This window comes from Gouania willdenowi, assembly GCF_900634775.1.
Source record: "Gouania willdenowi chromosome 24 unlocalized genomic scaffold, fGouWil2.1 scaffold_320_arrow_ctg1, whole genome shotgun sequence".
NCBI lineage: Eukaryota > Metazoa > Chordata > Actinopteri > Blenniiformes > Gobiesocidae > Gouania > Gouania willdenowi.
In genome coordinates this window covers 1,847,843-1,874,501 of record NW_021144848.1, presented here as the reverse complement: position 1 = coordinate 1,874,501, position 26,659 = coordinate 1,847,843, and the positions used below count along the sequence as shown (strand labels likewise).

The window sequence follows — 26,659 nt, the reverse complement described above, 5'->3', positions numbered from 1 at the left end:
AAGTAAACAAAACAATGGTAAACAAATACATTATGACAACTAAAAAAACAATAAAAATACACAAAGAAGCTCCAAAAACTTACTAAATTCCAAACAAAAACATAAAGTAACAACAAAAATAAAAAATACAAAAAAAACTAAATGATTACTGACATAAAATCAACACACAACATGACAACAAGAACACACAACATGACACAAACAAAAAGGCAAAAAAAAAAAACCCAAAAAAAACATGACAACCAAAAGATACAAAAACACACAAAAATTTAAAAAAACAAAAATAAAGAAATAAAAAAACAACAAACGTTAAAAATAGACAAAACCTGTGTGTGTGTGTATATGTGTGTGTGTGCGTTTTCAGGGAAACAGCAGCACTGCAGGTTAAAGATGAGCTTTTTTTATCACTACTCACCTCATGCATGTTTCATAGGAAGACGTGCACGAGGACGGCGTACGATGCCTCGCTGTGACTCAGCATTGATGACGCTGAGCGATGATTGTGATCAACCTCCAGGAGAGAAGTCACGGCTCGGCCTGAACCTCTAAGACGTGAGGAAGAGCAGCCCCACCAAAATAAAAGAATTATTCACAGATTCAAGTGTTTTAATGACTCAGCAGAAATAGTTCAAAAACACACGGATTTGTTCAGGATATTTAGTCCCAGGAAGTCGGACATGTGTTCATCCCTCGCAGGGATCTGGCAACCCTAACCAACACTGATCCTCAGCAGAGAAGCCCAGACAGTTCACATCCCAAAGCGTTCCTTCCCATGCCAGAACAGAAGTCTAGTTTCTCCAGTGTGTGACGCTCCACAGCTCAGCTGATGCTTTTAACACTTTAATATAAACTATTTCCTACTGTTAGTGTTTTTAAACCCTGGGGTTGTGGCCCCATGTGGGGTCACCTGAAATGTCTAGTAATTGTAATAGTAAATATAGTTTTAAAAATGTTTGATTCTTTTATTTTTGTCAAATTACAACACCACACACAATCTTAAACAAGTGTATTCTATACTTTCACTTTCTTAAATATAAATGTAATTCATACCACAGCGTATTAGGGTCACGTTAGAATAAGAAATCTCAGCACTACAACATTAAAGTCGTAATATTTCAAGATTAAAGTTATAATTTTTAGAGATTGAAGTTGTAATTTTATAAGAATAAAGTTGTAATACTTTGAGATTAAAATTGTAATTTTATTAGATTAAAGTGATAATATTTTGTGATTAAAGTCATAATATTTTGAGAACAAAGTAGTAATAGATAGATTGAAGTCTTAATATTTTGAGAATAGAGTATTTCATTTTTATTCTCATGAAAAAAATGTTCTCAAAATATTACAACTTTTCATATTTCTTCTTATTCTAATGTGGTCCGTCGTCAGTTCAAATAAAATGCAGTAGAAACGTATGAAATACATGAATTATTTGACCATAAATAAAATGCCTGTAGGTGGCAGTGTGGAGCCTAAAAACCTGCTGCTAAATGTGTTCCAGTGTTTCTACTCCACAGGGTTCCTGATGCTCTTCATGTCAGACAGAACGATGCTCCTGTAGCTGCTCTCCAGTCCTTTCAGGAAGTCCAGGTACTCGCCCACCTTGAAGCCTCGAATAGGCTCCTCCTACAACAGGAAGAAGAAGAGGAAGAAGAGGAAGAGGAAGAGGAAGAGGAGAGAGGAAGAGAAGAGAAAGAGGAAGAGGAAGAGGAAGAGGAAGAAGAGAAGGAAGAGGAAGAAGAAGAGGAAGAGGAAGAAGAGGAAGAAGAGGAAGAAGAAGAAGAAGAAGAAGAAGAAGAAGAAGAAGAAAGAAGAAGAAGAAGAAGAAGAGGAAGAGGAGGGGAGAAGAAGAAGAAAGAAGAGAAGAAGAAGAAGAAGAAGAAGAAGAAGAAGAGAAAGAAGAAGAAGAAGAAGAAGAAGAAGAAGAAGAGGAAGAGGAAGAGGAAGAAGAAGAAGAAGCAGAAGAAGAAAATATTTAAAATATCAGGTTTATTTGATGTGTGAATGTGCACGGAGAGCGTGCACGTGTGCCAAATAGAAAATGTCACCTTTAATAATGAAAACACTTGTGATTCCGTCTGTTTTGTGAGTGAAAACAGATCCACTTTAATCTCCCTGTGCACGTAAACAACAACACATCTGCTCAGTGTTAAAGAAACGATGGGGACTATTTTAAAAAACGCTCTGAAATCCAAGCGTGAGAAACCAGCAGCTGCTCTAATTAATGCCTGAGCTTTTCTATTCATTCACTCTGTGCAGCAAAAACACCTGCTACACACGTTACTGCTCAGGAAACATTCTGGGTCAGTGCACGTTTTGGTCTTTGAAGTTTGCGTTCAGAAAAGGAAATCCAAAAACAAAAAACAAGTGGTTATTTGATTTTCATTTTTTAAATTGAAAAACTTAAATTCAAATTCAAGGCATATTTATTTATCAGGGTCAAGAAGGGATAAACAAACATTTGCTTCTAAATAAAAAAAACCAGAGGACTAAAATAAAAAAGAAAGAGTCTATTGGTACGGTTACCGTACGGACAACCCCCGGTGCTATTGGTACGGTTACCGTACGGACAACCCCCGGTGCTATTGGTACGGTTACCGTACGGACAACCCCCGGTGCTATTGGTACGATTACCGTACGGACAACCCCCGGTGCTATTGATACGGTTACCGTACGGACAACCCCCGGTGCTATTGGTACGGTTACCGTACGGACAACCCCCGGTGCTATTGGTACGGTTACCGTACGGACAACCCCCGGTGCTATTGGTACGGTTACCGTACGGACAACCCACGGTGCTATTGGTACGGTTACCGAAGTACATGTACGTAGCGTCTTAGGGTTAAGGTGAGGTTGTAACCCATTATCGCAACAATTTTTAGATTTAGGCTTAGTCTAATGACTGACTGATCATGTGACCTAAACGGGCCAATGACTGACCTATCATGTGACCTAAACTGGCTAATTACTGACTGATCATGAGACCTAAACTGGCTAATGACTGACTGATCATGTGACCTAAACTGGCTAATGACTGACCTAGCATGTGACCTAAAGTGTCTAATGACTGACTGATCATGTGACCTAAACGGGCCAATGACTGACTGATCATGTGACCTAAACGGGCCAATGACTGACTGATCATGTGACCTAAACTGGCCAATGACTGACCTATCATGTGACCTAAACTGGCTAATGACTGACTGATCATGTGACCTAAACTGGCTAATTACTGACTGATCATGTGACCTAAACTGGCTAATGACTGACCTATCATGTGACCTAAACTGGCTAATGACTGACTGATCATGTGACCTAAACTTGCTAATGACTGACCTATCATGTGACCTAAACTGGCTAATGACTGACCTATCATGTGACCTAAACTGGCTAATGACTGACCTATCATGTGACCTAAACTTGCTAATGACTGACCTATCATGTGACCTAAACTGGCGAATGACTGACCTATCATGTGACCTAAACTGGCGAATGACTGACCTATCATGTGACCTAAACTTGCTAATGACTGACTGATCATGTGACCTAAACTGGCCAATGCCTGACCTATCATGTGACCTAAACTGGCTAATGACTGACCTATCATGTGACCTAAACTGGCTAATGACTGACTGATCATGTGACCTAAACTGGCTAATGACTGACCTATCATGTGACCTAAACTGGCCAATGCCTGACCTATCATGTGACCTAAACTGGCTAATGACTGACCTATCATGTGACCTAAACTGGCTAATGACTGACTGATCATGTGACCTAAACTTGCTAATGACTGACCTATCATGTGACCTAAACTGGCCAATGACTGACCTATCATGTGACCTAAACTGGCTAATGACTGACCTATCATGTGACCTAAACTGGCCAATGACTGACTGATCATGTGACCTAAACTGGCTAATGACTGATCTATCATGTGACCTAAACTGGCTAATGACTGACCTATCATGTGACCTAAACTGGCTAATGACTGACTGATCATGTGACCTAAACTGGCCAATGACTGACTGATCATGTGACCTAAACTGGCTAATGACTGACCTAGCATGTGACCTAAACTGGCTAATGACTGACCTATCATGTGACCTAAACTGGCCAATGACTGACTGATCATGTGACCTAAACTGGCCAATGACTGACCTATCATGTGACCTAAACTGGCCAATGACTGACCTATCATGTGACCTAAACTGGCTAATGACTGACTGATCATGTGACCTAAACTGGCTAATGACTGACTGATCATGTGACCTAAACTGGCTAATGACTGACTGATCATGTGACCTAAACTGGCTAATGACTGATCTATCATGTGACCTAAACTGGCTAATGACTGACCTATCATGTGACCTAAACTGGCCAATGACTGACTGATCATGTGACCTAAACTGGCTAATGACTGACCTATCATGTGACCTAAACTGGCCAATGACTGACTGATCATGTGACCTAAACTGGCCAATGACTGACCTATCATGTGACCTAAACTGGCCAATGACTGACTGATCATGTGACCTAAACTGGCTAATGACTGACTGATCATGTGACCTAAACTGGCTAATGACTGACTGATCATGTGACCTAAACTGGCTAATGACTGACTGATCATGTGACCTAAACTGGCTAATGACTGACTGATCATGTGACCTAAACTGGCTAATGACTGACTGATCATGTGACCTAAACTGGCTAATGACTGACTGATCATGTGACCTAAACTGGCTAATGACTGACTGATCATGTGACCTAAACTGGCCAATGCCTGACCTATCATGTGACCTAAACTTGTCAAATAGGGGCGCTGCGTGCAGATAAAAAGTCGGTATATTGATAAGGCAACTGTACAGAAAACTGTTTTTCCATATGGTGAGACCGGAAGTTGTGCTTTTCAAAATAAGAGCACATACAGTCCCCTCCAAAAGAAGTGAAAGAGGCTGCAATAAATGAAGAATGCAACAGCCTGGTGAAGTCAATGGGTCACAGACTCGATACAGTTATTGAAAGGAAGGGTTATGCCACCAAACATTAAATATTATTCACTTTAAGTCAATTTAATAATGTCTGTTCCAATACTTTTCAAACCAAAGGTGTTCTGTCCTGAGTTGTTTAACACATCTAGATGTAAATACCATGAAAAAAAAGCTGGAATTCTGAACTTTTGCCTCATATTCATGTTTTGATCTGAAACCCAAATATTTACAGTATACAACAAAAACAAAAGAATTGACCTTACCATTCCTATACTGTTAAAGGGGACTGTATGAGGACGCTGCTGCTTTTCTGGCGCCAAAATATATGAATTATTTCTATATTTTCCCGTATTCTGAAATAATTTTTTAAATGACAAAACAAGGCTTCTCATCTGCAAATATATCACACCAAAGTGGGAGAGGAAGACGTGGGAGGGGATTTTGCACAGAAAAGGTTTTATTGTGACTCACTGATGCACATAGGAGTTGGAGGCAAAAAGCCTGAATCTCATTTTTGAGTGTGTGTGTTCATAGGAAGACAAATCATCTTTAGCAACTTTAACTCATAACTATGCGCCTTTATGACAATTATTATTTTCATAGAAATTTTTAAATAATCTGTATTTATATTACATTATAATCATCACGACAAAGACAAATCCCATATTTCAACACAATGCATAAATATACTGTATATACTGTATATTAGTGAGTCACAATAAACAACTTTCTGTGTAAAATCTCACACATTTTGCTAAAAACCTTTTCCACTAGTGAGATATATTTACAGTGATTCTTGCAGATGACTTCAAAGTACGGTTCCAAAGACATTTTAAACAGCAGGGAAAATATAGAGATTCATATATTTTGGTGCTCTTATTTTGAAAAGAAAAACAGGCGTTTGTTTTGTTTGTTTCTGTCCTCTTGTATTTCTGTTCTTCGGTTTTAGAAACTAAAATTAAAAATCTACCTCATTTAAAATGTTTGTTTATCCTTTCTTGTCCCTGATAAAGAAATATGCCGTGAATTTCAATTTTACTTTTTCAACTGGAAAACAAAAATTCAATAATCACTGGTTTTTTGTTTTTGGATTTCCTTTTCTGAACGGAAAATTCAAAGACCAAAACATCCACTGACTGGAATGGTTTGACAGAAGTTATCTCACAACATCCAACAAATGTCTTTTTTAAAATAATAAAGCAGAAACTTGTTGGTAAATAAAAACAATAATCACATCTTAAATATAATTTTCCAAAGTTGTTTCCCCACAGCTGTACAATATCACCATGTGACCCACTTCAGTCAGTGTCTCTCTGAGGGACAGCACGTGTGAGTGAGTTGTGTAGAGTGGCTTTACTTGCTATTAAACAGATTAATCGTGATTATTAGCATTAATTTAAATAACTGTCTGTTATAATATCAGTTTACATGCTTCATATGTTCAGAAGGAAAAAACACTAGATTACGTAGCTTAAATTTTCAGATGTTTGTCCTTTAGCTTCACTTGCTATACATTAGACCAGGGGTTCTCAACCTTGGGGCCGGGACCCCATTTGACACTGGGAGGGCGTCACCAGATGCCTACAGGAAACTAGGAATATTTTCTGAACAATTTGAGTTTATTTTTGCTTATTTTTACCCTTTTTTTGCAACTTCACCAAACTTGCCTTATTTTAACCTGTTTTCATCACTTTTTCTTGTCATATTTTTGCTCCTTTTAATGTATTTTTACTACATTTCACCCTTTTCTGACACTTCCTCATCAAATTTCAATGCTTTTTCTGCTCATTTTTTCCACTTTCAAGACATTTTCAGCACTTATAAACCCTTTCCACCACACGTCACATTTGTTGACCCATTATTGTCACTTTTAACCTCTTTTCAACATATTTCATGCTTATTTTTCCCAATTTAACCACATTCACGATTTGCCAAATCAAACTGATTATTCCAATATTAACATTTTTTCTGTCTATTTTTATCCACTCTAATTTGTAAATTTTAACCAATTTCTGTTGTTTTTAAAATCCTATGTCACCACCTTTTCCACCTTTTCTGGTCACTTTTAATCCATTTTATTTCTGATTAAAACAAGAATTTCCATCTTGAAGATGACTACATACTATGGAGCAAATAATAATGGTGGATATTATTCAGATGAATAAATAAATGTGGTTATCACAGATTTATAGAACAATGAACCATCATTTTGCTGACAAAACAACAGAAATCCACAAAATGACTCCAAAAACACACAAAGCAACAAATGTATACAAAATGACAACTAAAATCACACATAGTTACTTGAAACACACAAAGAACAACAGAAAAATACACAAAATGGCACTATAACCACATAAAAATACACTAAATAACTCTGAAAAGAAAAACACAAAACAACAAAAATACTAGTAAATGTAAATGTGTGATTTTTTAATATATTAAAAATAATATTCCTTCCCCTGAATAGTTGAGCAAGGAAAACATGTAACAAATATATAAAATACATAAAATCGTGTAAAGATATAAAGTAAGCAATAAAAGGCTTCAGAAAAGTAGCTGAAAAACCTTGTTTTTGTTCCGTAACAAAGTATTTGTAGTAATTAAGGAGAGACTGCAGTGATTCTGTGTTACACAAACAATAAAAGTGATGAACATGTTTTTGAAATGTGCAGTGTGATAATCACCAAACAAATACGTAGTGGTTACAGTATAGTTTATGACTGAAGGAGGAGGAGGACGGTGATGGTTCAGGGGGGAGTCGCTAAAGTCAGGACCAAATGAGTTCCAGGCTGATGGAGGACTTTGTTAAAGGAGGCCATACGTTAGAAGCTATGGCCTCTTGTCAGTTACAGGTTACAGCTCGTACACTGGTGGTGCTGGTGGTGATATACTGGAGTTAATAACAGACTGGGAGGATTTATACACTGTGTGACTTTCTGTAGCTTTTAATGAGAAACTTCCCTCTTTTGAAACCTTTTCATCTGGATCTGCATTTACAGGCTTTATGCTGAAATTATCAAAAATATGACTTTACAGCATTAATTCATGTAGAATCATGTTTTTGTATGAACATTTAATGAAATAAAATGAAAAAATAAAACAAAATAAAACAGAAAATAAAAGTGAAATAAAAAATAGAACAACACAGAAATGAAAATGAAACAAAATAAAAATGAAAGAAAAAAATGGAAATGAAAGATTAAATTAAATAAAATTAAATGGAAATTAAATTAAATGAAAGATAAAATAAATGGAAAACAGCTTAAAGGTCTTATATCATGCTAAATCAAGGTTTTTGAGCTTTTAACCTTGTTACAATGTTTATTCCTTATCAAAAACAACCCCAAAGTATTATTGGGCTTCCTTCCTGCATCTCTGAGCAATCCTCACTAATCCTGCTCTCTGAGCTGCTGCTCCGACCTCTTACTTTTGTGATGTCACAAAAGTCTGAACCGCCCCCTCCAGGAAATACCTGCTGCTGGCCACATACACGCCCACTCTCTCTGAGCTAAAGGCATACATACACGAAATGTGTTCTCTGCATTTAACCCCTCCCTGAGGAGCAGTGGGCAGCAACGGGGTAAAACCAAGGGAGCTGTTCCATTTTTAGAAGCAGTTATATCGCCTCATATCGTCTTTGACTTGATCTGACGTGTTGTGACCCAATGCGACGCAGCGGTTGGACAAAACAAATGATTATCACCTTAAATAAACTATTCATGTGGGTAGAAGAGATAAGGAGGAGAAGGAAGTGATGTAGCAGCTTAACATTCCGGTGTTTGAAGCAGCTGAATTACTAACGCTGCTGCTGCTGCTGTGATAAACACAGCCTCTTAAATGTCCACGTGTTTTACTGTAATGTGCAGTTTTCTGGCTGAAAACAATAACTACAGTGTGTGAGATAGCAAAAAGAAAATCACTTTGGTGATCACTGATCACCCTCAGAGCGAGGCATGAAGTCAGCATCTACAGACACGCCCACTCATGAATATGCATAAGTAGGCTCCAAAACAGCCCATTTTTAGATCTGCTCAGAAAGACAAAACTCCAGAAAGAGGCGAGATTACGAAATAAACCTCAAACACTGTTGTTGGGGTTCTTAGAACAGATGGAGATGGTGAAACAGCATAATACTGGACCTTTAAGAAACATCATAAATAGCTCCAACATATGCTCAGAAAACTAGTGATTCATGAGTCATGACTCAGTAGGAAGATTTGACTCTTTAGAGACTGACCTGTGACCCTGACTGTAACTACAGTAACTTTAAACAAACTTTAATCAAACAATAATTATCCCAAAGATGTCAAGACTTATGGATGGAAGTGTTGGGGAAACCACTGGTCTGTTTAGACTCCGCCCACCTTGAGAAAGACCTGCAGCTGCTGTGAGTGCGTGTGCTGCAGAATGTCTGACTGCAGGTGCTTTAGGACCGCCACGCACACGTACACCTGGTAGTCCGGACCCATCAGCACACAGGTCAGCACGTAGTGCACCACCTCAGCCCAGTCCAGATAGTTCCAGAAGCACTGGGTCAGCCAGTGGATGCACATCTGAGGGGATAACGCGCACACACACACACACACGCACGCACACACACACAATCAGCTCCGTGTGCGAGTCTGATTGTTTAGAACTTTTCTTCTCTTGTGCACTGTCTATTCGTTTACGGACATTTGTTTGTGTGTATGTGTGTGTTTGTGTGTGTGTGTGTTTGTGCAAGTGTGAACGATTGTTTTCGTGCAAGTGTGAACGATTGTTTTCGTGTGCTTGTGCCCATTTGTTAGTTTGTGTGCATCTGTCAATTTTGTTTGTTTGCATTTGTGTTTATTTGTTTTTGCACACTTGTTGATTTACAATGCATGTGTTTATTTATTTTTGTGCACAGTTGTTTATTCGTCAGTGCACATTGATATTTTTGTTTATTTGTTGCACGCATTCATTTATTTGTGCATGTGTTAGAATGTTTGTTTCCTTATCTGCATTTGTGTGTGTTTATTTTGTGCATGTGCAATGTATTTGTTTGTCTTTTTGTTGTGTGTGTTTGTCTGTTTGTGTGTGTTTTTGATTGTTTGTGTTTGTCTAATTTTTTCAGGTTTGTTTTGCTCAGAATTCCCTAAACTGTGTAAATAAATGTAGAATTCATATTTGAGGTTTAACCAATCAAAATAAGACCCATTATAATACATTTAGAGTTGTTTTCCTATAATAATGACTAATTGCTGAGTATTACCTGAGACGGGGTGAACCCTGACATCTTGAAGGCGGAGTGAACTAGCGGTACTTCCTGCTTCAGCAGCAGCTCCACGTAGTGAGCCGTGCACCAGTAGAGAGGAGAGATCCCACACTCAGACATTCCCGCTGGGACATGGACCTGTGATGGACACGGAAAAGTTTCTCTGACGACTCCACACAAGAGCCATGGAAATGAAGACGAGCTCAGAGTTTGTCTCTGAACTGAAAGGAAGAGTGTGCACACGCATGCTAACGTTAGCTTTGGCCTCTAATTGGTCATGCCCTTTACTTCCTGTCATGAGAAATCGACCCTGTTGATTTAACAAGGAACGAAACGCAGTCGTGTGGGAACTTAATCAGATATATTTATGTAAATCTCACAGAAAACAACAATTCGTCTTTATTCCAGGTCTGTTTGGCAGAGAAAGATCAAGAAGAAGAGACAGCAGCTTCAAAATAAAGGCACAAAATTACAAAAAATAGACAAAATGGCTCATAATACATAAAACAACAACACATATATACAAATGACAACTAAAACATGCAAAATGAATAAAAACACAGAAACAACAGCAGATATACACAAAATGAATGTAAAAACACACAACTCTAAACTCAACAACAAACATAGACAAAATAAATACAAAACAACAGAAATCACACAATAACTCTAAAAACACAACTACAATACACAAAATAATTCCAAAAAATACAAAACCTCAGAAAAAATAGAAAATAACTCTAAAAACACAACAACAAAAACACATAAAATGACAAAAACACACAAAACAACTACAGAAAAACACAATAGTTCTTAAAACACAACATCAAAAATACACAAAACAACAGATCAGTTTATGATCTTAAATATAATAAATATAAATCCATGATGACAGAAAAGAGCAACAGTAGTGTAAGAGGCGGAGCCTTTATACTCTATCAGATCTGATCCATTTCATAACCTGGTGCTGATCGGTTACGTGTTGCTTAAGTTTAAAAATATGAAGAATTAAATTTCATAATTCAGACACAAAACACCACTGGTGCTGCAGTAAAAGCAGAAAGTTATTAATGCAGGAATTAATGAGTGTTAATGTTTACATTTGTGAGATTATAAACGGAGAATAAACACTTTCTCTTTTGTTTTTAACGTGTTACTGTGGCTGTGATCCTGTGTTCATACAGATCTACATCATAAGTTCAAATATGTTTATAGTTTATATTATTTACATCTCTATCAGTTCATCAGATATAAATCTTATTTTTCCTATTGGATGTCATCGATAAATGAAAGGATCACATTTCTCTCCTGTCAGCATCTTTTTTTTTTTACAGTCGCATCAGATCTACACAGTGACGTGATCACATCACCTTTCATTGGACAGCTCGTTTTCTAAGAGATCTGATTGGTCAGGAGGCGGGACTTTATCACTAGCTAACATTTAAGCTAGAGAAAGTCTTGGTCGGGACCAGGTTAGCTGTGAAAGACTAGTTGCCATAGTGATTCAGCTTCAGCAAGCTTTGTAGTCCAGCACACATGGATTAAATCCTGGAAGTTATCGCGTTAAGAGGTCATCTAGATTACCCCCTAAATGCGCGCAACAAAAATACACTAAATAACTCCAAAAATACAAAAAATACCTCCAAAAAGACCCCACAAAACAACAACAGAAAAACACACAATAACTCTAAAAACACAACAAAAATACACAAATTGACAAAACAAATATAGACAAAATGACAACTAAAACACTTACTAAAAACACAGCAACAACTACAGAAAAAAAAAAAAAAACAGCAACTCTAAACTCACGCAACAAAAATACACTAAATAGCTAAAAAAAACAACAACAAAAAACACACAAAACAACAACAAAAAGACAAAGTCAAAGAAAATGACTCAAAAACACACAAAACAACAACTGAAATAGACAAAATGCCTCGAAAAAGTCACACTAACAAGAACCCTGAGCATAAAACAGTGAGGGAATAAACCAAACAGATCAGCGACCAACTAACAAACTAAAAATAATCTGAGTACTAAATATAAAAACAGAAAACGTCCTACAGAGGACTGGGAGTGACTGGGAGTGACTGGGAGTGACTGGGAGTGTCGACACACAGACAAAAGTTTGAAACACAAAGCGAGACAAACGTTAAATGGTTTAACTCACAGAGTAATGAAACTAGAGATAATTTAACTCACAGAGGAATGTATCCTGGCAGGCCAGATAAACGCTGACGTCAGCAGAGACGAGAGGTCGAGCAACAACCGTAACGAGCGCTCAGCGTTTCCCGCCATAAGGAGGAAGACTGTGGACGCCAACCAATCGTGTCCTGGATAGCCGTGGTGCTGGGTGACTGGGGGCGGAGTTAAAAAGCCTAAGCAGTGTTTTTAATGACACACTGAAGCACTTGTGGTAGTAGAATGTAGAGGATACGGAGTTTGGAGGAGGGTGTGACTCTCTGTGTGGACAGGAAGAGCTTCACGTGCTTCATCAGCAACGTCAGCTCACTACAGGCGCCAGCGTCGTCTCTCAGGAGGCGGAGCTGATGACCGTACCTGGACATAAAACAACAAACGCTGGATTGTTCAAATGATATTTTAAAAAAGACCATAAAATGAAACATTTTAGGGTTGGTTGGGTTAATATGGAGAAAACAGATAACTTTAAAAAGAAACAATACCACACAAAACCTCTAGAAATACACAAAATGACAACAAAAACACACTAAACAACAACAAAAAGCACACTAAATGACGACAAAATGACACCGAAGAACAAAAACACACAAAGCCACAAAAACAAAATAGACAAACACACAATAAAACAACACAAATACTCAAAATGCCCCCTGTAACAACTGTAGTAACATCACTTTTGACAGTAACTCGTACTGTAACGCAACATATTTCTAAAGAAATAACGCAGTTACCGTTACAATATGGTGCGTTTGTCCGTTACTTTGCTAGCTGCAGTGTACTTCCTGTTTACAGTGGCGCTACATACTGTATTTTTGCGGGATGCCGTGCCAAACACGGTAAAACAGTAGAAGAAGAAGCATTGTCAGCGTGTTTCTGTTTACATCACGTGCGCCAATCATGGTGAGTCAATGCGAGAACAGGACAAGCTTCTCAGAGTGGAAATACATGCATTATGTTTGTCTCCAAAAGATGCATCAGTGAAGCTAAGCTAACGCTGTGGATGGATTTTAAAGGACTGTGACTGTTATCCAGGAACAGGTCAGCCAAACTATTGCACGGTATGTTGTTGTTAATAAGAAGCCTGTCGCTGCTGCTGAGTCACTGCTAACAGCAGCTCATTAGCCTGATATGTTTAGCATTGTGTAGCTGAGAAAAATGCTCTGAATTTGTTTTTCTACATTTATTTTCATAAGCATTTTCAACAGCAGAATGTGTACCTGGAATATGCACAGCTTACTTTACATTACTGTGTTAAGGCTGAAAAATTACTGTTTTAATTTTGGAGCAGCTGTTTTGTTTTGTGCTTTATATGCACATCATTTATGGTTGTTTTATAGCAGTTGATCAACAGTGGATTATTATATTATTACAGCACTAATATGAAGCTGTATGGACACAAATGACCCAAAATAAATAATACATTCTTTAATTCTAAGTAACTCAAAAGTGACTTTTTCCAGTAACGCATTACTTTTTGGTGTAAGTAATTAAAATAGTAACTTTGTTAATGAAGTAACTAGTAATGCTAATCAATACGTTGTTCCCTCTTTCTCTCTGTTTCTGTGTGTTTAAGACACTTTTAGGCTTCTTAAAAGTCCTCCTCACTACCTTAGGAGCTCTCTTCGGGCCTAAGAAGCTTTGTGAATTACTTTTATCCTAACTAAGAAAAATTATAAGAAAAATCTTAAAATTTGAGGAATTCTAAGATTCATCACTAAGAGCTACTTTTAGCCTAGGATGCTTTGTGAATACGCGCACAGGAGTTTATCAAACGTCTTACCTGAGACAGGTGTGGATCCCCAGCTGCTCCACAGATGATAAGACCACGCTCTGGAGCTGCTTCTCCTCCGCTGTTAAACAAGGTGGTTAAAAGAGGAGACGTTAGTGCTGCAGTTAGTGCTGCTAGCGGGAGCTTCACAAGAAAGAACCATGTTTCTGTCTCCGTCATCTGTGCCTGTCCTCCTAATAGTTGTCACTGTAGAATAGGCTTGAAAAATAAAGCCCTCAAAGAATACGCACAAAATGAGTCCAAAAACACAAAATACCAGAAGAAAAAGACAACAAGAATACACAATATGAATTAAAAACCCCAAAACATGACTACAAACATACAAAACAAACAAAAGTATGCACAAAACCACAGAACATTAGCCCAAAACCACACATGACCAGAACAAAAATAGCTAAAACAACAGCAGAAAACGCAAAATAAAAACAAAGATGAAAGAAAAATATACAAAGTAACGAGAAAAACTCCAAAAAAATTTAAAAAACACAAAATAATGAAGAAACTATTCAGGACAAGAAAAACACAAAATGAGAAAAAAGTTTAAAAAATGACAAGGGAAACACAAAAAATGACTCCAAAATCACACAAAATATTTAAGAAACTATACAAAAGGTCAATAAAAGTACACACGAAAACACACCAATAACAAAAAGACACAAAATAACAGAAGAAAATATATTTAAAAAAAACATGAAAAGGGAATTTAAACCCCAAAACACAGCTACAAACATACACAAATAATGAAACGAACAGCAAAAGTAGGCACAAAGGGGGTATGTTACAAAGCTAGATGACCTCTTATCGCGCTAACTTCCAGGATTTAATCAGTGCGTGCTGTGCTACGAAGCTTGCTAACATCTTACGGCGTTAAATCACCATGGTAACTTCTCAAATTAAAATATACTTTATTCATCAGAGCACCAGTGCAGCAACAATGAAACAGAACCAATAAAACACAGTACATATCCATTCACACAGTAAAACTCATGAGTTCACTAATAAATAGTTGAAAAAAAACCCAATAACAATAGATTAGAAACAAATGGCAAAAAGTGAGAAATTTTGTGTGCGATCAGCTGTTTAACAGACGGAGGAAGCTGTAGCTGACCCTCTGTCCTCAGTGGGAGCGACCTGTACTTGGGCCCTGAAGGCAGCAGAGTGTAGTGGGGGTGCAGGGTGTGTGAGGGATCAGTGGAGATCTGGAATCTGTCTAGGATCTTAGCCAGTGCTAAAGCCCCGCCTCCTGACCAATCAGTTTTTTCAGAAATCGACCTGCCCATTGATAGAAGATCCTGGTTGGTGCAATCCTTTCATTTACTGATGACATCCTTTAGGAAAGAAGATGTCTGACCATGAAGGAGATGACTGATGGACTGATCTACAGTCAGCTGATGAAGCCTATGCTTCTGTCTGCATGGATGGGGGAATTCATTCATTCATACGCTATAGTGAGGCTGACCACATCAGCAGGAACATACTACAGTGAAACAATGTGCTCTCATCCCAGTGTGTGATAAATAAGTCTACTTGAATAGAAACGCGTGTGTGTTGTTGCTGTTTATCATCTAATGGATTCATAAAATGAATAATCTCACGCTTTCGGTGTCAGCAGCTTCCTGCCTGGGTTCTCTCATTCCTGCATTTTTCTGTAACAACAGTATAGTTTTTGGTCTGAATTATGGATTTTAATTATTCATAATTTTAAACTTAAGCAACACCTAACCTGGTCGGGACCAAGTTATGAAGTGGATCAGATCTGAGCAAGTATAAAAGCTCCGCCTCCTGGTGAGCTGCAATAACACTGTTGCTCTTCACTGTCATTATGAATTTGAATTCATTATATTTGTTTAAAGGGGGGTATCATGTTATTTTCAGGTACATAGTACCATTCTATAGCATACTCAAATAACTATGCTCCCCACAATTGTTTGGAAAATGAGACAAATATAAAAAATAACTGTTCATGATATTTTGATTTCACCTCTGTCTCTTTAAGAAACTCCTATCCTGTCTGACACACCCACGAACACTCCCCCTTCAAACACGGAATATTGTATTATAAGAATGGTACAGTGTAAGCTCGCTACAATACATTAGCTGCTATACAGACAGTGACGGGAGGGGAAGGAGCTTTTATTTATTTATTTTTTAAATGCGTACATAAATGAGTACAGACAACATAAGCCAGGGGTTTCATAGAAAATGATTTAAAGTAAGTAAATCAAAAGCTAAATCTGCAGAGGCGGGTGCTGTGTGCTGAACTAAAGAAGAGAACATAGGAGGGGGGAAGGGCCTCGTCCCCAAGGCGGAGCCTCGTCCCTTTCGCGCAAAACAGCAGGAAAATGGCTAAAATATTTTAATCAATCTGAGAAACACTGAAGGTATGTTTTCCAGTAGGGAATGACACATTAACATAATTTAATGCTTGAAAAAGAGATTTTTACATGATACCCTCTCGTTACGATGATAAGCCGTTCCTTCATTGTAAAGACACTCGCTCTGCCAGGTTTCTCCATTGTAATGATTGGTCAGACGCTGCAATCTCCACCCCTTTTATGGGAGCGCACACATAGCCAGGCTGAAATCACTTGGCTTAAATTAGCGTGTTGTTATCGACCTTTGTAGGACAGCTTCTCTCTGACTGGGAATGTTTGGTTAGGTGAAGCCCGCTAACTGAGATGAATCCAGGACATAATAATCTAGCTTCGTAGCATACCCCCAAAATGTCTCCAAAAACACACCAAATGAAACAAAACATCAACAAAAATAGCAAAACTACAACAGAAATGCAAAATGAAAACAAAAAAAGAAAAATTTACAAAATAACAAGAAAAATACAAAAAATGACTCCAAAAACATGCAAAAGATTTAAAAAACACAAAATTAAGAAGAAACTTTACAAAAGGACAACTAAAGTATGCACAAAAACACACTGACAACAAAAACAACAACAGAAATGGACAACAAAAACACAAAACGATGAAAAAACTACACAAAAGGGCAACAAAAACACACAGCCTTTGTTGTTTCCTGTTAATGCTCTGATTGGTTCATTGATCTAATGCTGACATCATTGATCGACATTAATGTTGATCATGTGACCCTCAGATCATGTTCGTGTCTGTGCTGTGATGAAAGTTACTCGTCTCTGCTCTGAAACGTTGTGTTCTACACTGTGCGGCGTGTGATTGAAGCTGCAGTGAGGAGGAGGAGGAGGAGGTTTGAGGGTTAGATTAACAAGGCCCGCCCGCTGTTTCTGAGGAGCTTGTGAGAGTACGGTAATATTGGAAGCTGCTGCTGCTGCTGCTCAGAGTTAATCTGGTTTGCAGACTGGGGACGACCTCTAATAGTTGAGATGAATTAGTGTGAAAGTAATATTGAAAATAAAGAAAGCTGCAGCCTCAGGGAGTAACTTATTGTTATGAGAGCCATTAGTAGAGAAAGCAGCATCTATCATCCCCAACAGCACGCGCTACAGCGGCTCAAATAAACCTTAATAAACTTTTAATCGCATCATCCAAAGTTTTCCATGATACCATTTTCCAACAGTTGTTTTCAAAATCCCAAATGAAGTGTTATTCACGGATACTTGTGTTTGAATGTATTGGCTCACCTTCATACTCGAGTAAATGTTGCAAACAGAGCTTGAGAAACAGTGATATATGATTCACAGATTTTATTTTGAAAAAAAGAATTTGAGAAGAAGCAAACAATCTAAAAAGAGTGCAGGTATAATTCCAAATAAATTAAATGCATTTTAAAGAGAAAAAACACCAATATAAGAAGTATATAAAACCAACTTTTCTTATTATTATTAGTTTGAAAAACCAAACTTCTGCTGTCAAAGATGGGAAAAGAAAAGTTTAAAATATAAATGGGTGTGAGACCCATTTTTGGGCCCCAAACCACAAGTCAAGAACCTGTGGTGGAATTAAGGATGGGAACCTTTTACAGTAAGGTTTCATTGTTTTTCAGTATATTTACTTTGCTCTTCTGACATGTTTCAACTGTCATCTGCCAGTCTTCTACAGAGGTGTCTGCTGATCGCTTTGATGTTTTCTCTCGTAAAGTAAATTTCTTGAAAAATACAGTTGTCTGACTAAATGAAACCTTAACATGTTATGTTTATTATTCAAAAAGCAGACAAAAATAACTTGCTGGAATTATTACGCAGAAGTCAAGGAAAAACATCAAAGCGATCAGCAGACACCTCTGAAGAAGAATGGCAGCTGACAGTCGAAACATGTTAGGAGATCAAAGTAAAAGTTGTTGTCTGAATGAATAAAACTTTCACAGTTATTTATTGAAGTGAATATCTAATGATTATTTAATGTTTAAGAAGCTTCGAGTTTTTTGTGATCGTTTTCATTTTTAGGAGATGTTTCATTGTTTCAATGATTGAGAGATTTTAAGAAGGTTTATATGACATTTTTCCAGGACAGATCGTTATTATGTACAACAAATCATTCCAGATTATTTTTTTGTCTTTGTTATGAAGAGATAAATTACTTTTTAAACCTTATGGACAATAACGTGTTTATTTATTTATAATATTTTGGTGGTGGTGGGAGGCAGCCTCGCCTCCGTCAGTCTGCCCCAGGGCAGCTGTGGCTACAACAGTAGCTTACCACCACTAAGTGTGGAGTGAAAGAATAATCCCTTAATTTTGTAAAGCGACTTGTGTCCAAAAAAGCGCTATATAAACATGATGTATTATTATGTCATTACAAGGTAGATTCAGGTAAACATTGAGTGCTTTAAGTATATATGACGAGGTCAATATAGGTCTCCTCTTTTTTTGGAAACCTAAATATGGTCACCCGAGGTCAGTGCTTCTCAAAGTGTGGGCCGCACCCCACCCCGGTGGCGAATGGCGGTATGACAGGTGGGGCGCGACAAACAGGAGGGAATTTTTAATTTCCTGCCAATCTTCTTAAAAACCTTTCTGCATTGACAATAAATATTATTAACACTAAACAAAACTAATGAAGAAAGTAATAATGAATAGCCTAAAAATGAAAAGAACATTAAATTATTAGACTGCGTTAGATATGCAACCGGGAACAAAATATAACTTTGAACTAAAGTGTAAAAGTAACGATTTACATCAAACAACAAAACAAACTTGACTTTTTGGATTTTTTAAGCTTTTTGTCACAGATTGTAAACAATGTTTCATTATTTCCTGTATTTTTGATTGATTGCTGCATGTTTACATTTGATTTTTATGTAGGTCGTAAGTTTAATTTAGTTTTTGATTTTTGATTTATTATGAAATATGACTTTACTTGTTTGCTATTAGAGTGAGAAACACCAAAAAAGTTTGAGAATCACTGCCCTGAGTAAATGTAACTAGATATATGACATTTTCAGGAAACTACAAGTGAGAGTTTGGCTAACGCTCTTTTAGCTAACGCTAACCCTGTTCACTGGATTCAAACCGGGAACTTCCATGACAGAATTGATCACTCATACTTTTACGCTCCAGAGCTGTAATTTTCTGAAACACGTTATGTTAAACATCACTATTATGTTATTACCACAGGCCGCACATTTACATAAAAAACAATTACACGGTGTGTGTTGTGTGTGTGGAACGTAATGAGTTTGGGTCGCACTTTGATCGCTGGGAGGATCTTACACAAGCCACACGAGGGAATACATCATCTTATATGCACGTTTCATATCTGAGCCGCATTTTGTTGAAAATGAGATTTTTAAAAATATGCCATTAGTGCTTCAGTAGCTCCAGGAAATGTATGTTTATTTGTTTCTCCAGGTTTTTATCTAATTAGCATCTTTTTTTCTCCTTCCCTAGCTTGATTCTGGATGAATTTGTTTAGGCCTCTGGCTGTGAAACAAGTGTTTAAAACATTCCCACAAATGGGAAACATGACGGATGTCCCCTCAAGGTTCAAAGACAAAAAACAATGGAATAAACGTCTCTGAAGCAGAGCAGTGAGAAATACAGTACACTACACACAGCACAGAGAGGCACGGGAGGGAAATAACCAACCTGGCAACGCAGCGTCTGCATCCTTTGGTTTTCCAAGATTTCATTATTGTACTTAAGGAGATTTTTAAGGTATCTGTGTCCCAGCTTTTGAACATCGTATTATTTGAAAACTGCCTTGTTAATAATTATAGCAAGATTCCTTTCGTCTTTGTTTTGAATAATATGTTAAAGCTTCATTTATTTATTGATTTGACTGTCAACTGTTGACATGAATGGGATGATCTTTTCCCACATATCATACTGCATGACAGCATGGTGCCAAGCAGCTCCCTCAGCCACAAAGGGCATTGGTTCATTATACAACCAAGCAATCAAAATTATGGCTAAAAAAAACAATCCACCATCACCACTGCAGTATACTCAAGAAATATAATTTGTTATGTTTTGAAAGCTTTAATAAATGATTTTCTATTAAACTAATATTCAAATGCATCAATAACCTTTCACCAGAGCCACTAAGTTCATTAATACAGAGACAAAGCAGCAACAGAGTCACCAGTAGCACCTCCAGCAATAACTACACAGTCCCCAGCCGTAGGACCACGTTTGGTCAGTGTGGAACTCACTGACTACCCATCTCACATGCATCACACAGTTTAAACTGTTTACGTCCAGGCTCAAGTTGTGGCTTAAAACACAACAAAGTTGCACCCACTAGTAAATTATGTTTTTAATAGTGCGAGTGCGGTGTGATGAGCTAGTGTATCTGTGTGAGCTGAATGTGGGAATGTATAAATGCTAGATCACTGCTGTAAATAAGGTCATATGTGTTTAAGATTGTGCTTTTATACATTTTGTATCTAGAGAGAAGCTCAACCAGGGACAGGAGTTGAGAAATAGCATTAGCTATACACTTTGTATGCATCACATCAGTTGCATCTTTTGCTGTAACTGAGTCTGACTGCATTGTCCCTGTCAAATAAATAAATATACTGCCAGTCTTCCTCAAAGGCGACTGCTGATCGCTTTGATGTTTCCTTGACTTCCGTGTAATAATTCCAGCAAGATTTTTAAACAATATGTTAAGGTTTTATTTATTCAGACAACTGTTCCTCAGGAAATCCACTTTGATCTCCTGACATGTTTCTACTGTGAACTACCACTCTTCATCAGAGGGTTCTGCTGACTGCTTTGATGTTTCCTTTGATGTTTCCTTGACTAATTCCAGTGGATTCAAACTGGATTTCCTGAGGAACAGTTGTTTGAATAAATGAAACCTTAACATATTATTAAAAAATGATCTTGCTGGAATTATTACGGAAGTCAAAAAAATCATTAAAGCAATCAGCAGACGCCTCTGACGAAGACTGGCAGTTGACAGTCAAAACATGTCAAGAGATCAAATTGGATTTCCTGAGGAACAGTTGTCTAATAAATGAAAACCTTAACGTATTCAAAAAGAAGACGAAAATAATCTCGCTGGAATTATTATGCTTAAATCAAGGAAACATCAAAAGAAACATCAAAGTGATCAGCTGACAGTTCTGACAAAGTCTGGCAGAGGACATTCAAAACATGTCAGGAGATCAAGTAAATTGCCTGAAGAAGAGTTGTCTGAATAAATGAAACCTTAACATATGCTTCGTTACTTCCTTGAACTTTACAAAGGAAATAAAATGTGATTGTGAGACTACTGTACATAACAAGCTTGGTTGCCAGGTTGGGTTTATAGCGTCTGAAGGAGGATTTTTAGGCCCATTTTTGTGGATTTGTGACCATTTTTGTGTAGAATCACATTTGTTCACAGAAGGAGACACATAGACTTAATAATAAAGTCAACTTACCATACAGTGCAAGATTAAATATATTTGAGTATTTTCCTGTTGTTCAGGTTCAACTGTAAAACCACTGAAAGTATATACCTTTTAATCTGAAAATCCATCAGCTGGACTCTGTAGAGCGAGTAACAAAAGCCCACAGGCTGCGTCTTACTCCAGTGATCCGCAGAGCGCCTTCATGTGTTTACTCTGCACTAAACTGTGGAGGCTGTGTTTCCTCTCTGCACTGACCTTTGTACTGAGCCGCAGAGAAGAAGCAGTCAGCGTCCGAGCTGGATAGATGGGCAACAACTTTCTCTAGAAGGTCAGCGAGCACTGAGGACAGACGGAGAGAGGAGAGGGATTAATGTTGGCTCCATTTTCCAGCTCACTTCCTTTGATCCTGTTCTGAGAGCTGATCGACGGCTCAATGAAGACCACACACACGTTAGAGAGTTTCACCAGAGGCTTTTCACTCCGTCAGAAAGCAACATTTCTCATTGAAAGACTCGAGATCAGTGGTTCCCAACCTTTTCAGACCGGGGACCCCCAAAATAAAGGTCCCAGAGAGCGGGGACCCCCACTGTAGCTGAAGGTGTTTGAACACAGACATAAACATTGAAGAACAGTCATGTGGAGACAGGACCATCTATAAGGGGGCATAAAGGAGAGATTTTTGGGGTCCATCCATAAAGTCAGTAAAATGATGGTCTATTGTTCTATGAATCTGTGATAACCACATTTATTTATTCATCTGAATAATATCCACTGTTATCCAGGAACATTTATTATTATTTTTATTATTATAGTCATCTTAAATGGAAATCCTAATCGGAAATAAAATGGGTTAAAAGTGACAACATTAAAGTGGAAAAGCTTTTAAAAACCACAGAAATTGGTTACAAATTGCAAACTAGAGTGGGCAAAAATGGACAGAAAAAGTGGTAAAGAGGGTTAGTTTGAACTGGCAAATAATGGGCGTGACAAATCGTGAATATGGTGAAAAGAGGTTAAATAATGGGTCAACATATGTGACATTAGGTGGAAAAGTGGTGGAAAGGGTTTATAAGTGCTGAAAATGTCTTGAGAGTGGAAAAAATGTGAATAAAACCTATTGAAATGTGATGCAGAAGTGGCAGAAATGGGAGTAATGTAGCAAAAATGCATTAAATGGAGCAAAAACATGGCAAGAAAAACAGATGAAAACAGGTTGAAATATGACAAGTTTGGTGAAGTTGTAGAAAAATGGTAAAAATAAACAAAAATGGGCTCAAACTGTTCAAGAAAAATGGTCGACTTGAACTTAAATCATTTCTATTTACACTTTTTCCTCATCTTCATCCTCTCCTCTGACTTACACTTCATCTTCTTCCTCTGAGGTCTTTTCTTCATCTCTGTCACCTTCTTCACCCACTTATTCCTCTTTTACATTTTTTCATCTAGTTTTTCATTTTCTATGCTCATTTTCTTTGCACAGTGTTTTTTTATGTTCTTCGTGGTTTTCTCTTCCTTCTTCATCTTCTTTTCTACACCATCTTATACAGTATTTTGTTTTGTGTTCTTTATCTTGCTGATAGTTTTTATCTCTCTCTACCTTTTCATTTTCCATCTTCCTCCATGTCGTATCCAGCTTTAGTTTGCCGCGTACTTTTAATCTTTAAAGACACAGACTTTATCGTGACAGATTTACAGATATGTCTGGGAGCGTCTCCGTCCTCGCTCTTATTAAAATATCTATAATTAGATTCATTAGCGTAAATTCATGTGCAATAAAAGAGGAGCCTGAATGTTTTAGTGTGAAAGCCTGCAGGTGCTTGTAATCCAACGTGGAAACGAACGCATTCAAACACATAAGTGTGGTTAATGAACATCTCACAGAGGACAATGATCACCTCAAAGACTCACTAAAAGACACAAATGAAAGCATCCATAGGCTGACGAGTACATGGTTAACATGAAACCCTTTGGATAAACGAGACAACCCCGTGAATCATCGGCACTTTGAGCTGAATGCTCGTAATCACCACGTCTGCGTTCGTAGAAATGCTTCCAGTGTGTGAGAAGAAGTGCCTGCAAATGAGGATCTCTGCGTGGAAACGTTGAGACAAACAAAAACAAACCCTCTGCCTGAAGGAGGATCAACGCTTTCTGTGAAAGGCTTTAAATAAAAAAGCTCAGAGTTACCGTATGTCTTTATTTTATCATCAGTCACTCACTGAACTGAGACTTAACTAACACGAAACGCCGCCATGTTTACACCATTTATTTCAATTCTTCATTTATATTTTAGAATTTTATATTTTATATTATATTATTTAAATTTGTATTGATATAACAAACGTTTTCTAAATTTTATCACTAATACTATAATCATTGTTATTGCTATTATTGTTATTAAGACTACTGCTGCTACTAGGGGTGTACATTGCCATGAATCTGACAATATGATAAGATTCACGATCTGCATGTTATGATACAATATATCCTGATAACAATACAATATACATCACGATATATCACAATATCAATTATTACAAATTTCACTTTTACAACTACAAAATGGTATGAAATACAATTTATTTAATGTTTATTAAACTTGCGAGAACAAGTAAATTGTAACTAACTGTACTTCAAGTACAAATATCAAAAACAAGTGGAATGTTAATCAAACTGTCAAATTACATTTTTCAAAAAAGTTTAACTTTTGCTTCTACAACAGATTCTAATTATTTTAAGTTCTTAAATTCTTAAAAAAAAAATAACAGTGAGGTCGTTTAACAAGGTCTGATGGTGCGTTCACTGACATGGTCGTGACCGGGCATTTACGTTAGCGCAAGGTTCTCACACGAAATTATTCATTTTTACATTATTTACTCTTTGAGGGCCAAATTTATCTTTGTTCCAGCCTTACCTTAAAGCTAAAAGTTATTTGTTGAAAGTGATGATGAATGTAGTTATAGAGTTACTCATCCTGGGTATATATACATTGCACCCACTCAGGTTTTATGTGGGACCTGCAGTAATATTGGAACACACACACACACGAGGAGGATGCACGCACAGACACGCGTGCACACACACTCACACACACCCAAAACAGTGTTTGTCTGACTCACAATCACAATAGCCGCTTAAATATCCATGTGTTTTACTGTAATGTGCAGTTTTTGGGCTGAAAACAATAACACGAGTGTGGATAGCGCTCCCTCGCAAGAGCGAGTGTCTACAGACACGTCTACTCATGAATATACATAAGTAGGCCCAAAAACAGCCCGTTTATTAGAACTGCTCAGAAAGTCACTTTTCAGAGGCTAAAATTCCAGAAAACAGGCAAGTCTGGGGAAAATAAACCTCAAATACTATGTTTTTGAGGTGATAAATAGCATCACACAGCTCCTTTAAATAGACGGTGCGGTTGATGTATGCGTTTCTGGGTAATTCAGATTAAAAAGGTAGTTAAAACAACCCGTGTGTGCCTGGAAGTCCCTTTGTGTCCAAGTGTGCAACATTTATTACAACGGTACCGATTAAAAAAGGAAAATACAACAGAAAAGGCGCCATTACTCCATAGGGGAGCAAAATTACGCTACATTACAAACATGATCCAAAAAAACAATTTGGACATTTTTTGGATTGATTCGATAATTGCGTGATGAAATATTGCGATATATCGCAGAAACATTTTGTTATTACACCTTTAACTGCTACTAATATCATCATCATGACAATCATCTTTATTATCAATATTTCTAATATTACTAGCCCAGTAATAAGCCTGAAATTCCACTAACCCAAGACGAGAGGACCCTACCCGGGTCCTTTACCCTCGTCGTTCCAGAGAGTCTGTCACCCAGGAATTTTAACCTAATCAATTGAATCTGGGATATTAATGAGTGTGTTTCCAGTGGTTCAGTTCAAAGAACTATAGAGGAATGTTCCGTTTGAAAGGTTAGCGTTAGCAGACACACGATGCCAGCCTCTGGGTGTCGTCTTACCTGTTCCACTCAGTGCGTTGGGTCGTGACGTTATGACTTTACGATACTGGTCGCGGCAACTTTCCAACCACTTCTCCTCCTCCTGTTGGATTTTTAATGTAGCCACAAATGTGCTGATATCAGAGTCTGCAAATGAACCAATCACATCATGTCATAATGTTAGCTTCAATCCACAGGAGTCAGACTGAAACTATTTGAACTCTTGAAAAACTGAACCAAAAAGGACCAAAATCAGACTTTTTTTGTTGTACCTTGGAGGGTTTGGTGGATCTCTGGGGGGTCCACAGTATAGCAGCTTGGCAGAGGAAAGGAGGAGAACATGGGCCAGGGATAAGGTCGTTCACCCTGAGGAAATAACAACACTCAGTTATAACACAAACTGGTTTTTATTTCATCAGCATTAGCTCAACTTTTTTCACCACTTCACCTAAACGACAACAGTGACCATTTATCAAAAGCTGAAATACTTCAACACATTGTGCATGAAACACAACATCTTGACAACAATGTAATTTTTAGGGGGAAAAGTGGTTCTTTTGGTCTGTTTTTAGTCTATTTTGGCTGTTATTGGTCATTACTGTCTATTTATTGTTCCTTTAGCTTGTTTTTTAGTCTGGTAGGTCTGAACAATAGTCAGTATGATGAGAAAAACTGACCCATTTATTAT

At 37.5% G+C, this 26,659-nt stretch overlaps 1 protein-coding gene across 8 annotated transcripts in view; it reads right to left on the bottom strand.

Moving 5' to 3' along the window:
- Positions 1-1,380: 1,380 nt before the first annotated feature.
- tbc1d32 (TBC1 domain family, member 32) overlaps positions 1,381-26,659 on the bottom strand; it is a 116,422-nt gene continuing 91,143 nt past the window's right edge. For 7 of the 8 annotated variants that reach the window (XM_028440609.1, XM_028440607.1, XM_028440610.1 and 4 more), the window contains 9 exons: positions 26,244-26,337; positions 25,993-26,118; positions 22,250-22,333; positions 14,216-14,285; positions 12,671-12,792; positions 12,436-12,590; positions 10,228-10,368; positions 9,359-9,547; positions 1,381-1,626 (listed from right to left, as the gene is read on the bottom strand). In XM_028440609.1, coding sequence (XP_028296410.1) covers positions 1,507-1,626; positions 9,359-9,547; positions 10,228-10,368; positions 12,436-12,590; positions 12,671-12,792; positions 14,216-14,285; positions 22,250-22,333; positions 25,993-26,118; positions 26,244-26,337 — 1,101 coding nt within the window. In that variant the 3' untranslated portion in view covers positions 1,381-1,506. Of the gene's footprint in view, positions 1,627-9,358; positions 9,548-10,227; positions 10,369-12,435; positions 12,591-12,670; positions 12,793-14,215; positions 14,286-22,249; positions 22,334-25,992; positions 26,119-26,243; positions 26,338-26,659 lie in introns of those variants that run through there. The other variant, XR_003672999.1, reaches the window with a different exon arrangement.